Genomic DNA, 15,874 nt, shown 5'->3' with positions numbered 1-15,874 from the left:
AGCGAGAGAGGTGACGAGGTATATGAGATGATCATTGGTAGCTTGGAACAACTTTAGTTCTGTTTCGTTTTAGTACCATGCCCTAAATCGGCATGGCATGACTGCTGGTGGCTGTAGATTCCGCCCCCACGGTAGTGGAAATGAAGGTTTAGGGTTCAGGGGGGTCCAAGTTTAGCCCCACGCCGTCGAGGCTTGTTTGAATGGCTGAAGGGCTCGTATTTGACCAGGGCAGGCAAGATTGCCTGTCATGGCTTATGGATGTGCCTTTTGTTGCCGTCAACATACATGACTACATGATATATATCCAGGATCTTAGTACTACTAGCGCGACAAGAAGGCTGCCCGCTCGCACAACAATCTAGGCTACTCAGGATATGGATGGCTCTATTCAATGGAAAGAACTCCATTGATCATTGGAACGTGAACATAGCCCCAGAGATAATCGCAAACCTGTAGTTACCTCGTCTAGGCTGACGGTTTAAAAGACCTCAAAAAGATATTTCCAAAGAGCGTCAAGGTAGGAGGTGTTTAAAGCATTTCTAGCTGGATTTTTTCTCTGGTACATCGTAGATCATTAGACATGAGTGATACTGTCTAGATGAATATATATTGCAAAAGGTTTGTAAAGATCCAAATAATGCTTGCGCTTCTAACGCTTAATACGCGCTCGGGAGGAGAAATGCTAGGAGGTTGGATATACAAAGGTAGCCACAGTCAGATCGGACAGTAGCTGTGAGGGACAACAAAGTAGGGGAATCGAGAACAAGCCAAAAGAGACAAGAGTACAGAGTTTGCACAGATACATCCCAAGATATCTCCAAGGAAAACATATCGCATCTATCAGCCGCGCACTTTGCGATAGCTTGGCGGGCTCCACGATTGCTTGATCAACTTGCCGGCCCATACGGGAATCAGCGAAACGGCCAAAACGGCAAAGACACGCCACAGCCAGTCAAGGGTGACCACAAAGTGGAGGTTGAAATAGCCACCGAGGAAGGGAATGCTGCCAGCATAGAGTAAGAGGGTACCCAGAAGACAAACGATCATCACGGGATGCCAGGTCGTGATTGCGATGGCGACCATCCCCAACTCATTCAAGACCAGTGCCGTGAAAGATACACTGATGAGACGTGGCCCAGTAATGGTATTCAGCAGGATCTGAGATAGACCCTGGATGACAGCACCCTGGTAGACGGAAATAAGAACCCAGGTGAAGAACGAGCGGTAGCTTAAGCTCTTGCCTGTCTTGAGTTCTTTGTAGAGCTCGGGGTAGAGATTGGCAAGGCGCTCATCGACATCCTTGTCAAACACGAGCGAGAACACGGGTCCGCTGGTATAGACCGTTGCATATCCGACCATAAGCCAGTTGATGAACAGACCCTTCGGGTCAAAGTGGCCCGCGATGCTATACATGGTTTGGCATATAGCGATGATCAAACCACGATGCATGATGAATTGTGCAAGCTTGGCAGATCGCTTGTATGAATTGCGGCCATGCCAGACCAGGAGCTTGGTGAGGTGGTGGAACTGGGTGATACTGAAGTCCGCAGCAAGAGAAGCCTGGCGACCTTCCTTGCCCACAATGCCAATACCAACGTCGGCAGCTTGAATCATGGAGACGTCGTTACCACCGTCACCAATGCAACAGACACGTTTCTTAGTGTGTTGACGGATCAGGTTGGCGACTTCAGCTTTCTGCGTCGGCGAACAACGGCACGCAATAACGGCAGGCAGGAGCACCGCAACGGCGATGAAAGCTGAGCGGAACTCTCCCAGCATCAAATTGAGAGACTCGCCATCAATTAGAAGGCAGCAGTCGGTCTTGTTGCGGAGGAAGTCTAATGCTTCTTGGGCGGTTGATTTGTCCGTCACCTTGGAAACAGTGTGGATGTACTGTCCTCTAGAGACCAGTTTGGCAGAGATAGCGACACAGCGTGCAGTCTCGACTTTATCTCCGGTCAACATCCAGATTTTGATACCTGCATTGCGCATCAACTCCAGGGAAGACTTGACATCTCGCTGCAAGCGATCTTCCACACCTGTGACACCGAGCAGTTCCAGGTCTCGTTCGAGATACTCGCTTACAACCTTGGCCATGCCGACGTCTCGTGACTGAAGGGAGAGAGAGGCCTGCTTGAACTTGCCAGCGAACTCCTGGTATTGCTGGAGGGAAAGGCGCTTACGCCCAACAACAAGAGTTCGTAGACCCTCGCGAGCCATATTTGCAGTTTCCTCGTCAAGCCAGTCATTTGCTGCGACGATTGATGTCATGACTGTATCTGCGCCCTTTTGATAGAACCAGATCTCGGGTTCTGCACTAGCTTCAGTCTCAAGAACGTTCTCAGTTTGCTCGAATTGAACAATAATACCCATGCGCTTGCTGTCGGAGGTGAACGGGAATATGTCGAGGATTTTGACGCGAACGACAACCTGCTTTGCGTCGGTAGATTCGAGAACGATGCTTTGGCGATCGCGATACGAGAGCTTCAACCCAACATCCTCGGTATATCGAACAATCGCAATCTCATCGGGAGATGAAGCTTGATAGTTGGTCACTTTTCGCCCGTCTTCTTCCTCTTCTCCAGTTGGAGTGACGTTGTGACAAACAGCAAGGGCTAGAACGAGATCTCTGACCCGAGATCCAATTTCTCTTCTGGTGCGCGGAGCAGCAGCCTGCCCAGCTTGAGTCCCAAATACAGTTGACGGTGTTGTCAAAGCATTGCCTGCGAATGCTTGACCAATAAACGAAGTTACTTCATCCATTGCCTCGTTGGCATAGGATACAGTGCCAACGTGAATCTTTTTCAACTCCATTTCTGAGTTCGAGTGTTAGTGATTACTATCTTTACACAAATTCAATGCTTCAAGGGGACATGACTTACCATTTTGAGTCAGAGTCCCTGTCTTGTCTGAGAGCAAGTATTCAATTCTGCCCAAATCCTCCGGGATTGTGCTCGTTCGCACCAAGGTGTCGGGGATGTCCTTGTCGCGTTGAATGAATCGACCGTAGACAGACTTTGCCATGTCTAGATTGACTCGAAGACTCATGGGAATGATGGTAGAAAAGAGGATGAGGTAGATCATGATCGCGACATACCACTCCTTGTCGTTTGTCGGCTCAAAGCCTTCCAGGGCAACAAGAACAATGGACAAGGCGAGAGTCAAGGCGCACAAGATTTTCGTCAGGTTGTTGATCTCATACTCTAATAAGCCAACTTTTGACCTGGAAGGTGACGTGGAAAGAGCTGCTCGAGTTTGCGAACCTGTGTAAATGATCGCGGCGTAGGTCACGGTGTTGGAAGCGAGAACAGTGTTGGCCCAAGCAGTGTTGTCGATCGTCAACGGGGCTGAGTTGGCATGCTGGCTCTCGGTATCCTGGGTACCGCTGTTACTGTTGGAAGCAGTGGATTTGTCGACGTGGGCATCATAGAAACCAGTAGGAGGGCCAAGTTGAATGGTGCCAAGGAACTCGTTGACCCGCTTATCTGGAGGACTGGCGGTGATCTTGAGTCGTGACAGGTCATTCAAAGGAAGACCTTGAGAGAGAACAGAAGGTAGTCGGAGCTTCCAATCAGTTTCACCATCTAACTGGTCAGTTCGGATGAAAGTGTCGCTAGCAGAGGAGGGGTCTGCGGGATTTGCAAAGGAAGTTCCTTCGGCAGGACCCGGACCAGGAGAGTTGAGAAGGTCAGTAGATGGCCCAGGGGCGGGCTCATCTATAGAAGCTTGGCGCTTACGCTCTGAGCTTGAATCGTTTGAGACACTCTTCAGAATCACGACATCAGCGGGCAAGCGCTGGTTCTTGCGGACTTTGAGAACGTCCCCAACTTTCAAATCGCGAGACTTTTTCGTCATCTCCATCGGATTTGACCTCTCAAGCGAGACCACCGTGAACTCCTCCGCATTGGCCTCGGCATCCCGACGTCGTCGACCAATGTCATCAAGGGCTTCCTTCCCTAAAGATATTGAGACGACAAACGCCAAAGGCGCAATATATGAAGACATGTAACCGATCCGGAGTATAGGGATGACTTGCGATAAGGCGACGAGCAAAAAGTAGATGTTGAAGAAGAAGGAAAATTCGTTATACAGTGTGCGAGGCAAGAAGCTCCAGGGGGTATATTTCGCGTTCGAGACAACGTTCGCCGGGTACTTGGTGGTTTGGTATTGGCCGACAAGGACTTCGCGTGGAGGTTTATTCTCATGGTCCTCCACATTTCCCCGTAGCCGGTTTGTCGCACTCTGAAGGAAGCCGGGGCCTCTTAGACTTGGTAGACGAAACCAGCCGCCCTTTTTCGATGGTTCATCGTCCCGAGACAACCGAGTTGAGTCCCGACGATCAAGCAATGGCGCATCATCCTCCGCCATGTTTTGTGAGCTGCCATGTGACATTCGAGCTCCATCATCCCCGCGGTCCTCCAGCAAGGCATCTGTGTCCCCATCTGCTTCCCCGTGGTGCCCAGAGGCGCCTCGTTTCCATCTACTGCCCACACCTACACGCAAGTTTCGCAGAGCTATGCCAGGTCCATAATTTCGTGAGCGACTTGTATAATCTCTTGAAGTACGGGAGGCTTGAGGTGGTGCCGTATCAGGATCGAGCTCCTCGAGGTCCAAGTCGTCATCGGAGCCGGAGTAATCGCCAGGGTCTTCTGGCCGGTGGAGGGGATGAAGATATTCGTGTGAGGAAGACATAGTTGATATTCAAGTCAGTGGAAGTCCGCAATGACTTAAATCGTGAGTTGTGAGGCAACGTGGTGAGTTGCAGCTCTATCGGCACATGCCAGGATCATATCTTAGATAACCGGTCCAGGAGCATTGGGGTTCCGCGGGAGCATAATGAGCTGGGTCGAATGTTGGAAACGCGCAGTGAAACAGATTGATGGGCGTAGATACTAGATCCGAGTAGAATCAATCCCTGAAATCGCTGTAGGTTTTTTGGACAAGTAGAAGTTTAATGATCTGCGACGAGACGTGACTGCCTGGCGGTGATACGCGGCCGCAATCACCTGACTGTGCATACCGGGCTGAACATCCGCTGACGTAAGTATGCATAAAAGCGGGTCGTTGTGCACCGGCGACGTTGTCTCTTGGCGTACCGGAAAATCAGTTGATCCTGAACTACCCTTTCGGGAATCTGAGTCAGCGGCCATCATCGAATCAGGGTCCGACCTCAGCCCGGGGGCCGCCCATCGCGGTTCAGGCGTAGTTCTGAAGTCCTTTGAAAGCCATTCCCTTTCTTTTTTGCCCTATGGCGAACTTGATGCTTTCAACTTTTAATCCCTTTTTAATTTAATTCGCACACTCCCTTTCATCGCCTGCGCTGTTTCATGGATCGTTGGATTTGACGCCCGTCGAGAGCTTGGTCGAGTTAGGATTGTTGACCCCCGGACGTCACTGGAGACGTGTCAGGTTGCCTCTATCTCCGAAACGAATCCCCCCTAGTCTGGGTCACGAACGAGAACAATACGCGCACCATGGCGCAGCAGACATTGTTCTTGGACAATGCGAACTCCTGGAATCCCGCATCATGGCCAGAAGATGATTCGCCTTCTAATGCGGCGGCCTCTACGGAAGGTGGTTTGGCCGACCTCCTGGCCGCAGCAAGTCCGAAACAAACTCGAGCTTCCGATACGAAATCGCCTCTAAGCGACGACGATTTCTCTGCATGGAACGTCTCAAGTGAGACTGGCAATAATCTAGTTCGGGTCGAAGATGCGAATGGGATGACTCCCAAGGTGGATGATACCCCGGTCGAGGAAAGTCTCGAAGTCAGGGACGTCGAGAACGTGAACAGTTCGACGACCCACGATCTCGAAGATACAGTGACCCCTACGGAATATACAACTCAACCCGAATCATCCGATGTACCATCCACAGATGAGCAGTCTGCACCAGCGTTCCCGTCCTCCTCTGAACCCACCGCCGCCCCGACCGAACCCGTACTCTCGCCAGCCGATGCCCAAGATTCCCTATCGAGCAAGCATGTCCAGTTTATGACCGACCACGAGTCCTCCATTCTGGCCGAGTTGGAGAAGGATGAAGACAACACTCTGACTACCCAAGTGGCTGAGCCGACCGATCCACAAGGCTTGATTGCCGAGCCGGCTGCTGTTATTCAACCTGCGCGCTCTCAAGCCGATCAACCTCCTGTCCGGTCTGTCGAAATTGCGTCATTTGAGGAGCAACCGGAACAGCTGCAAGCCGACCAACCTCATACAGAGCAGTTACCCACACCCCGAGCCGAAGTGGAGCTTGTTGTTCCCGAAGAGCCGATTTCGACATCCCTTACACCAGGAAACGATCGTCATTTAGAGGCCGAGTCGCCTGCGCAAGAGTCAAGCCAGAATGATGCCAATCCTTGGAGCATGGAAGCGCACCACGATGTGGATTCAGATGGGGATGACTTCTTCAACCAATTAAAGACTCAAACCAAGCCCATCTTCGCACCCCCCGAGGCTGAGTCCCGGTTTGAAGAAGGAGTACCGCTGTTGGATGAAGAGAGCCCGAAATCGCCAGTGCGCGAGGAACACCTGGCAAACCATATTGCGGACCCCTTTGCCAATGACGAAAACGACGGGGATGACTTTTTCAGCTCGTCTCACAAAGCTGAAATGAGTGATGACTTTTCTTCCCCGTATATTACCCGCAAGAGTACGTCTCAGGTCATGGAATCAGTTGGGTTCAACATCGACTCTCCTACTAGCGATACGTCGGCTGCTGCCCAATTTGATGATCTGAAAGCTGCCGCTACGTCTGAACCCGTAGAGTCTGCGGTTCAGGCGGAAGTAGCCGCAGAGCCTTCGGAAGACGATCTCGCTGCACGATGGGAAGCGGAATTGAGTGATACAGGCGAGGATGAGTTGGCTGCTAGATGGGAGGCCGCGCTCGACCTGGATGACGACGATATGCTCTTGGAGGATGATACAACTACACTTGTATCAGCTCAGCCCCAAGCTGCTACACCGGGAGAGCAATATGTTCCTCAGACCGTGACACCATCGGCCGTAAACTCTGGTCCCACTGGCTTGAATAGTCCGTTCGAGACCCCCAACAGTCAGACGCAGCCTCGGCCTATTCCCGGCATATATACGCCACATCAACCTACAACTGCGGACCTTATTGGAGGCATCCCTTTACCTGGAGCACCCCCAGTGGCGAACACTGTGACCCCGCCATACTTCGCCCAGAAGCCGTCGAATCCCGTCCTGCCTCCTCGCGGGGAGAGCTTCGCAGAGCGATCAAAAGAGGGCTATAAATCTCCATACGACCTGCCAGACGACTTGTCTCGACCTAGACGGCCGGTGGCTACTCACAAGCCTGCTCCATTGCCTGTGAGCAGTATGCCTCCACCTCCACCACCCAGCAGTGGCACGCCCAAGTATAGCGTACCCCCAGCTGCAACTGCTCCTCTCGCTGCTGCTGCGCCGGCGCCGGCAGCACCATCTGGCCCAAAGAACTTTTACGAAGAGCTCCCCTTGCCGATTCCAAAGTCTCGACCTGCCACGAGCTCGGGACGATACTCCCCCAACCCCGCCGCGACCACGAAGACTGGTTCGTCCCCTGCTGGTCCCCCGCCCCCGCAAAACCCATATGCACCCACCGCACCTCTTGCTGCTTTGCCAGCCAATGTGCCGTCCCAGCCTTCCCTGCAGCCACCAGAGCGTTTGGACCCATATGCTGTGCCCTCGCTGTTGGCATCGAGCGCCCCAGCTGGTCCGCCTGCTGCATCCCGGTATTCCCCTCAGCCTCCTGGCTTGCAGCCATCGGCGAAGCCACCTTCAATGCCTCGATATTCACCCGCACCTCTTCCTTCGGGGCCGGCTGCGCGTAATCGCTATGCTTCTCAGCCTTTGGCCGTTCCTGGCCATGTCAACAATTTGCCGTTCCAGCCTCGTACCTCCAGTCCTCTGGCTTATCATGAAAAGGCTTCGTATCAACCCGATGAGGCTCAGGCTCAACAACCGCAGCCCCCCTCGCTGCAGCCATCGGTTGATCTTTCTCCACCACGTGCGCAGCGGCCTAGCATTGATCAAGGCTCTCCTTACGCTCCCCAAATGTCAAATGGTATTGGCAGCCTTGATGGTGCAACCCCCCGGCTGCCCCACGACAGACTCCCCCGCCGACCAAGAATCGCTATGCACCACCGGAGTATGTCAACGAGTTTGCTCAGCGCGTTACACCAAATAGTGCCTACCAAACTGTTCCAGTAGCGGGGGTCGCGCCACCGTCATCCCATCATGCGACCGAGTCGCAGCCTGCTCCTCCTCGCCGATCCCATACGTCCTCGCCGGGTCAACAAATGACGAGCCCCCGCGCTGCTGTGCCTCCACTTACAACTTTACCGCGCCCGGCGTCTGTACACGGCTCAGCTTCGCCTACCAAGACGACCAATCCGTATGCACCAGTCCAGCCTTCTATCCAGGGTCGCGCTCGTGCTCTCTCTCAGCACCTGGAGTTTATCGCACCCACCGACGGACAAGAACAGGACCCTCTTCAGCGATGGAAAGGCGCCCCTATCTTCAAGTTCGGCTTTGGTGGTGCGGTTGTCTCTTGCTTCCCCCAGCAGATTCCCCGGTACTCTGTTGGCCAAGCCCTTCCAATGATCAAACCCAGTCCTGGCGAGCCCAAGCTCTCCCAGACCAGCCAATGGGTTCCCACCCTGGATACTATTGTTCAGCATCCTGGTTTGCTCAAGGCCAAGTCTAAGAAGAAGGATGTGCTCGCCTGGCTGTCAAGCAAGATTGCTGCTTTCGAAAATGACATGCCTCAAGGTTTTGACCAGTCCCATCCCGACATACAGAAGCGCCACGAGGAAAAGATCCTCCTCTGGAAGGTTGTCAAAATTCTAGTTGAGAATGACGGCCAACTTGAGGGGTCGGCCGAGATACAGAACTCTCTTCGTCAGGTATTCGTGCCAAATCTTCCAGAACTCGGTCCCGATGGCTCCGTGATCAGTCCCTTTGGAACTTCTCCCGGATTTGCTTCCTTGGGGGCATCATCCCAGCCGGATGGAGCCGCTGATTCCCAGTGGATGGAAGAGCTGCGGAATCTTTTGCTCCTAGGTGAACGAGAAAAAGCCGTCTGGGCCGCCGTCGACCGCCGTCTATGGGGACACGCAATGATTCTTGCATCTACCATGGATCGGGCCATTTGGAAGCAGGCTGTCCAAGAGTTTGTTCGACGTGAGATCAAATCCACAGCTGTCAACACCGAATCACTTGCAGCCCTCTACGAAATCTTCGCTGGAAACGTTGAGGAAAGCGTTGACGAGCTTGTACCTCCCTCCGCACGGGCTGGACATCAACTCATTAGCATGAACGATCGCCATGGTTCCACAAAGAACGCGCTGGATGGGTTGAATAGCTGGAGAGACACCGTCGGGTTGGTGCTGAGCAATCGAAGCTCGGAAGATCAGCAGTCACTACTTGCTCTTGGTCGTTTACTGGCTTCTTATGGCCGCGTGGAGGCAGCGCATATCTGCTTCATTTTCTCCCGCAGCGCAGTCTTTGGTGGCGCCGATGATCCTCAAGCGAACATTGTGCTCCTTGGTGCTGATCACCAGCGTCTTCCTTGCTCTTTGATGGATGAGGACGCCATTCTTCTCACTGAGATCTACGAGTATGCTACCTCCGTCCTGGCCAATTCGCCGGTGGCCAACCTGCCATATCTCTTGGCCTTCAAGCTCGTCCACGCCAAGCAGCTTGCCGATCGGGGGCGCAAGTCTGAGGCTCAGATCTACTGTGATGGCGTTGCCGCATCGCTCAAAGCAACCACGCGACCATCGCCTTACCACCATCAACACTTGTTTGTTGAGGTTGATGAGCTTTCTGCTCGACTTCGTCAAACCACCACCGATGGTGGCTCTTGGATCTCTAAGCCGAGCATGGAGAAGGTATCCGGATCGATGTGGGCTCGCTTTAACAGCTTTGTTGCTGGTGATGATAGCGATGCGGTGTCGACAGGTTCTGGCAAAGCAGGCGAGATTGGAGACTTTGGTCCCTTTGCCAACGTTGCAGGAACGCCAACTGTCAGCCGTTCCCCCTCCGTGTCTGACCTGTATGGCTCATATCCCGGAGCAGCGGCGGCTCAACCCATCCCTGCTCCTTCTGGCGGTTCCTCGAGATACATGCCGAACCAGTATGCGCCAAATGCATCGCCTGAACAATTCCGGGGACGATCTTCAATGGATTCCCAGAGGTCTCCATCGTTTGGTGGCGTTCCCTTTGGACAACGTCGGACCTCACAAGAATACCCTGCTTCTCCAATCGAGAGCTTTGCACCCATATATGGCTCTCCTGGCGCTGTTTCAGGTTACCAGCCTACTCCGCCTCAGACATCCTATATGCCCCTTGCTTCAGTCGAAGAGGATTTGAATACCCAATCGCCTGCAGACGCGGTACCGCCTACCCAGCCAGTGCCTGCTGTTAATGGTCTCTTCTATCAGCATCATGGACAGCAAGAGCAGCAACAGCATGAGGCCGAACAGACACCGGCTGTACAGTCGCCCTACTATCAGGGCCCCCTGGCATGCCGCAGCCGGAAGCTTCGTCGTATATGCCACCGCCTACCAATGCATATGCGCCGCCTTCGTATGCTGCCCCTGACTTGACTCCTGCGTCAGAGGAAACGGATCAACCATCCGCAGTGGATGAGGAGCCTGAGACTCGGAAGAAGAAGTCTTTCATGGATGACGATGATGATGACGACCTTGCTGCTAGGGCCACTGCCATGCAGAAGGCTGAGAACGACCGTAAGGCGGATGAAGCGTTCAGAAAGGCTGCGGAAGAAGATGGTAAGTCAGAGATAGGAAAATCTCAGCCCAACTGTTCTGCAATCTTGCTAACCTCGCAATTATAGCCAAGAGAGACGCCCAGCAAGCCCAGAAGAAGGGATGGTTCGGTGGGTGGTTTGGAGGCGCCAAGAAGGAAGCTGAGAACCCGGGCGGCGGTCCCATCAAGGCCAAGCTCGGCGAAGAAAATTCCTTCTACTATGATAAGGACCTCAAGAAGTGGGTCAATAAGAAGGACCCCAACTCTGCTGCTGCTGTTCGTGCTACGCCGCCTCCACCACGAGGTTCTGCCCCACCGAGTCGAGCTGCCAGCTCTGGCAGTATGCCTCCTCTCGCTGGACCTCCCATGTCCGGTGCAGGTAGCCGACCTCAGTCTTCTGCTAGCGATATGCCGCCTCCACCTCTTTCATCCAGCCCTGCGTTGTCAGGACTTGGTGTGCCACCACCTCTCGGTAACATGCCTCGTTCAGTCTCTACGGGTGCGGCTGTTCCAACACCGCCTGGTAGCTCATCTGGCCCACCACGACCTGCGTCGTCTTTGACCCATGCCAATTCGATTGATGATCTCCTCGGCGCTCCCACCGCGCGCAAGGGAAACACCGTCAAGGGCAAGAAGAAGGGCCGCTACGTCGATGTGATGGCTCAATAATCTCGAGAATCTCTCGAGAGTTTCGAGCCCTTAAAAAGTCTAATCAGTTATTTGATTATTGACTGATTGGATTGTTTTTCTTTTGTTATTTTGTTTGTGTCATTATGCCTCTGATGTCCGTCTGGTTCTGCTTACTATCATGGATCCCCCATTGCCCCACGAAGTCCCCTCGCCCTCCCCACCCATATAATAGAGATTCCCTGCTGTCAAGCCTTCTTCTCCCAGCATCTTGCATGTGTCTTTGTTTTGTCCTGCGTCAAGACCGACACAACCCCCATTTGCACGGCGTTCTCGCACACTGAGCCAGCTCGGCACCGCAAAGTCCTTGTACATAGCTTGCTGCTTCTGATGTTCTTTGTTGCGATATTTCTTCGTCCGCGAAGCGAGGGAGATGATTCCCTTGCATCATGTATATCATATCCCTGCCTTCCCCCCTGCCTTGTTTTCCTGCATCCTGGTTTCCGAGTCTTTTGGTTAATGTTTTGGAGATGTTTCTTTCCGCATGGATTTCTCGCCGTGCGCCTGTCTTAATAATGATTCGTTATAATGTTGACTAAGGGTCTGTTGACCTGCTCTATGACAATCCTGTCTGTATGGTCGTAGCCCCTAAAACAATTCTCCCTGTAGTTTGGGCAAATTTGATTGGAATGGATCGTTCACGTCGTAAAGGAATTGATATAGTACTGAGTTCGATATTGATTAACTCCTCTGGAAGGCATGCAGTCAAACGGAGAACAACTTACAGTCAGGCATGATTCTTCGCCATTCCAACTGCCGGGTAAGTAGACATACAAAACCAGCGCGGTGTCGTTTATGAAGCCTGCAGAATATTAGCTAACGGTTCGAGAACCTTGAAAGACTCATTGTGCACAGGGGAATGTCAACTCACAAGCAACGACCTTCGGGCTCAATCTTCCCACGCTCAACACCCGACCCCAATCTTTCCCATCGATCCTGACTTTGGCCCATCCAGCCTCATCATCGTCGCCTGCTTCGCGCATTCTCTCACTAGGGAGTTGAGAAGCCTGATCCTGCGTGATATGCGCAGGGTCCAGAGGAGGATTCACGAGTCCGGACCATACACTCGCAATGCGCAAATCATCCGTCGCAATGGCGAGGCGTAATTTTCCATGCATGTTGGCCGACAACTCCAATTTTGGGGCAGCGTTGGTAGTAAGAGCCGTGGCGCCGGTGGTAGAGGCCGCCGGGTCCGCAACCACAATGCCAGATTGTCGGCCCTTGCTGTCTGTGGAGGCAAGTTTGGTGAATCGGTCTGAGATACTTTTCAACTGCATCAGGTTCGGCAGAATGATGTATACGTCTGGATCCGGGCAATGCGGCTCGTGTAGGCTTTCTACTACGTCTTCGTGTAGGATTTTGATGGGGACTTCTTGCGTGATCCATGTTTCACGCTCACGCGCTCGCCGGTCACCGACTACCTCATTCGGGGCAGATGGGCCTGCTGCGTGGCTTTGCTCGCCTGATTCGTCTGTGGCAAGGGCCATGTTACCCTCGGTCCATTCGGTTGTGAGGACTGTGAGTGCAAGCAGTGGCATCTTGTCTTTCTTTGTCAGACGCAATTGCGAGGATGAAGCGCCGAATGTTGACCGTAGCGCACGGTTCAAAAGACTGATGTTGATTTCGATATTGATGGCATCCGAGTTGGATTCTAATTGATACGATGATTCCTCGAAGATGGTGTCCTTGGGGGATGAGTCAGTGAGATTGACTTGAGGAATCAAATCAAGAACCAATTTGACACGTACAACTGGGATCTGTGCCCAGACTTGGGTACCTTGCTCTGGGATCACGGTGAAGCGGACCACGTCGTATTCCAGCCGCATCCAACATACTTTGCCCAGTGATGACAGCGAGGCAGTTAATTCTATGAATACTTAGTTAGCTGTCTTTTACCTGGGAAATATAGCTCATACTAGAGAAGGTCCTCGTATTCTTCAATTGAGTTCGGAACCGCATGATGTCTGATATGGCGTGGAGAATGGTAAGAGGAAAGGTGAATGTTGAGTTGACTGATTCACTGTGGAGAAGTTCTTATCGGCTATCCTTATCGGCTATCCTTATCGGCTATCCTTATCGGCTATCCTCATCGGCTTATCCTTATCGCTCTATCGGCCCGCGACGCGTACCAAACGATGAATTCTAATTTGAATGATTTCTCTATTGTGATCTCTGTATTCATCTAAACAAGACAAGCAATCTTGGATGATCTGCCTTTGCTCTCGCATCCCGTGGCCAAAGCTGCAGCCAGCGCTGCACCGACACCTGAACCATCCTCAGACGGATTGAGCGCGATCAGGTCCAGCTCCTCTGCTGGCCAGTCAAAGATTTCGCGTAGAGCCTGGGACGCCCGCGACTTGAAGCCACTGTATTTATTGAACACTGCACCATCCACGCCAACATGGCATTTCAAAGCATTGTTTTTCTTGCATATGGCCGCAATTCCACATGCATAGAGGCGCGCGGCACGCTTGCTAATGAGGCTGATTAGATACCGACATATCTTGAGATCATGCATGTTTGGTGACAAGCTAAAGTTCTCTTCAAATTCAACACGCATATCCTGGAGCCCCTCTGAGATATCGAGCTCTGCAATAGAGAGAAATGTCGCGTCCACGGCATTTTCTCTTCGAAGGCGAGTGATGTCTTGGCCCTGGAGGAGCTTGCCTTCTTCGCAGAGTGTGACCAGCACAAGACGAAGCATTTCGCCGATATACAGTCCAGCCACCATCTTTTCATATATCTGTGTCCCAGGTTGGACAGATTGCTGGTCAATTCGCCGATCGAAAGGTGTCAGGGGAAGGACCTTGCGATCATTATCGAACGCACCGTACTCGGTGTTGATGATGACCGTCGCGTCTTCTGCAAGCCCCTGCTCCTGCAGCTTTGGGATGTTCTTGCAATCTTCCATGTATGCAGCATTGCAACCAGTGCTGAAAATTGAGCCCACTTTAACGTGAGGATCGCGATAATGCGAGGCAAGAAGGGTGCCCGTTGTATCGTTGATCACAGCTACGATTTCGACCGGAAGGTGCTGGATAAATGAGCCATTGTGTCTTTACGGGGAGATGATACGGGACTTGATGATGCTTACTTACTTTCTTCCCCAGGGCCACCTCCAGCTGCGGCACAACGTCGTGGCCTTCCACCCCCGTCACATTGAAATTCTTTGTCCATCGTTGAAGGACACCGCATTTGATGTCGCTCTGGTAGACTGGAAAAGAAAAGGTAAAGGCCAATGAGAACTTCTCGCCCTCCGGTGGCTCGATGCGCTTGTCTTCCATGAAAGATTTTAGGCAATCGGCGATCCAATCCCAGAGTTGTTCTCCGCTGCCCGTCTTGATTTCCTCGGGCAGTTTGTACTTTCTTTGAGTTTGTTCGAAATCCCTCCTACCAGCTGGGAGGTATACATCGCAGACTCGGAGATTTGTACCGCCCATGTCTATGGTCAGCACTCGTCCTTCTTCACAGCCATTGGGGAATGCTGTTATCCAAGTCACATTCATTGGCTGTTGAGAAACGAATCCTAACATTTAGCGCTTGCTGGGCACTACCAGTTTAAGAGCCAAGTAGCAGGACTTACTATATTGCCGCCCTCCTTCGAAAGGCCCTTGTCCAACTCCTTCACGAAATGATCGGTGATCTTCTTGAGCTCGGGAGTCTCCACAGTAAACCAGTCTTCATATTGCTTGAGAAAGTAAGTGCGCTCCTCTGGTATATCTGCCAGCATTTCAGGGCGATAGCGTAACGGCGGCATATTGTCCTGATGGATTTGAATGGAATGGCTTTCGTTTCTTCCCCATCAACGCGTATCAAGGCAGTCCTCGAGTTCGGAATTGTGATGCTCAAATTTGCCTCGACAACGCCAGGATGACCGCATTATGGCCGTCCACCGAAGGACCGTGTAGATTAAACTCGAGCCAGTTTCGTACACAAATCATTACCTAGCGTGCGCTGAGCTCATTTTTTTGGTTTCTTTCTCTTCATTGGTTATATCGTTGTGTGGTGTGGTCTTCCTATTTATGTAGTATAGAACCCTTGCATACTTCTCGTATCACATCGCCAAGTAGACATCAGCTCCCGGAACAACCAAACTCTCGCTCAATTCCAGTTAATTGGTACATCTAGTGAAGTAAGCGTCGAATCTAGTCCGCCACCAAGCGATCTAACCACCCGCAGCGCGCCCCGGACAATTCGCGAAACTAATAGCGTCGCGGATCGGCGGAAGCGCGAAAGGTCCACTTCATCCGTGCCCCCTTTTGGCTCCACCGTCTCCAAAGAACTTCGATCAGCATCAATTATTTCCGCCACGAGCACCAACCCAGAAAGCTGGACCTTTCTGTCACTCTTTAATTCTCTATCCTCCGCTCTCTGATCCGTCTGGATAGTTATCTCGACATCTTCCAATTCCCTCACAA

At 52.3% G+C, this 15,874-nt stretch overlaps 4 protein-coding genes across 4 annotated transcripts; 1 reads left to right on the top strand and 3 right to left on the bottom strand.

The window, feature by feature from the left end:
- Positions 1-840: 840 nt before the first annotated feature.
- Positions 841-4,692, bottom strand: N7496_007929 (aminophospholipid-translocating P4-type ATPase NEO1; the record flags this gene model as incomplete). The annotated part of the gene is made up of 2 exons (XM_056700848.1): positions 841-2,816; positions 2,883-4,692. 2 exons carry the CDS (start codon positions 4,690-4,692, stop codon positions 841-843), a joined length of 3,786 nt encoding a protein of 1,261 aa, XP_056552911.1.
- Positions 4,693-5,474: 782 nt separating this feature from the next.
- sec16 (COPII coat assembly protein SEC16) lies at positions 5,475-11,438 on the top strand (the record flags this gene model as incomplete). The annotated part of the gene is made up of 4 exons (XM_056700847.1): positions 5,475-8,148; positions 8,208-10,495; positions 10,537-10,792; positions 10,858-11,438. The coding sequence occupies 4 exons, from the start codon at positions 5,475-5,477 to the stop codon at positions 11,436-11,438; spliced, it is 5,799 nt and encodes a 1,932-aa protein (XP_056552910.1).
- A 656-nt stretch (positions 11,439-12,094) lies between these two features.
- N7496_007927 (checkpoint protein HUS1 family protein) lies at positions 12,095-13,415 on the bottom strand (the record flags this gene model as incomplete). Its single annotated transcript, XM_056700846.1, has 4 exons — positions 12,095-12,121; positions 12,182-12,258; positions 12,328-13,323; positions 13,373-13,415. The coding sequence occupies 4 exons, from the start codon at positions 13,413-13,415 to the stop codon at positions 12,095-12,097; spliced, it is 1,143 nt and encodes a 380-aa protein (XP_056552909.1).
- Positions 13,416-13,638: 223 nt separating this feature from the next.
- Positions 13,639-15,213, bottom strand: hxkB (putative hexokinase; the record flags this gene model as incomplete). Its single annotated transcript, XM_056700845.1, has 3 exons — positions 13,639-14,490; positions 14,555-14,965; positions 15,040-15,213. 3 exons carry the CDS (start codon positions 15,211-15,213, stop codon positions 13,639-13,641), a joined length of 1,437 nt encoding a protein of 478 aa, XP_056552908.1.
- Between the last annotated feature and the right edge of the window lie 661 nt (positions 15,214-15,874).

Source organism: Penicillium cataractarum (genome assembly GCF_028827025.1).
Source record: "Penicillium cataractarum strain IBT 29864 chromosome Unknown utg000007l, whole genome shotgun sequence".
NCBI classification, from domain to species: Eukaryota; Fungi; Ascomycota; class Eurotiomycetes; order Eurotiales; family Aspergillaceae; genus Penicillium; species Penicillium cataractarum.
This window is presented reverse-complemented; position numbering and strand designations above follow the sequence as displayed.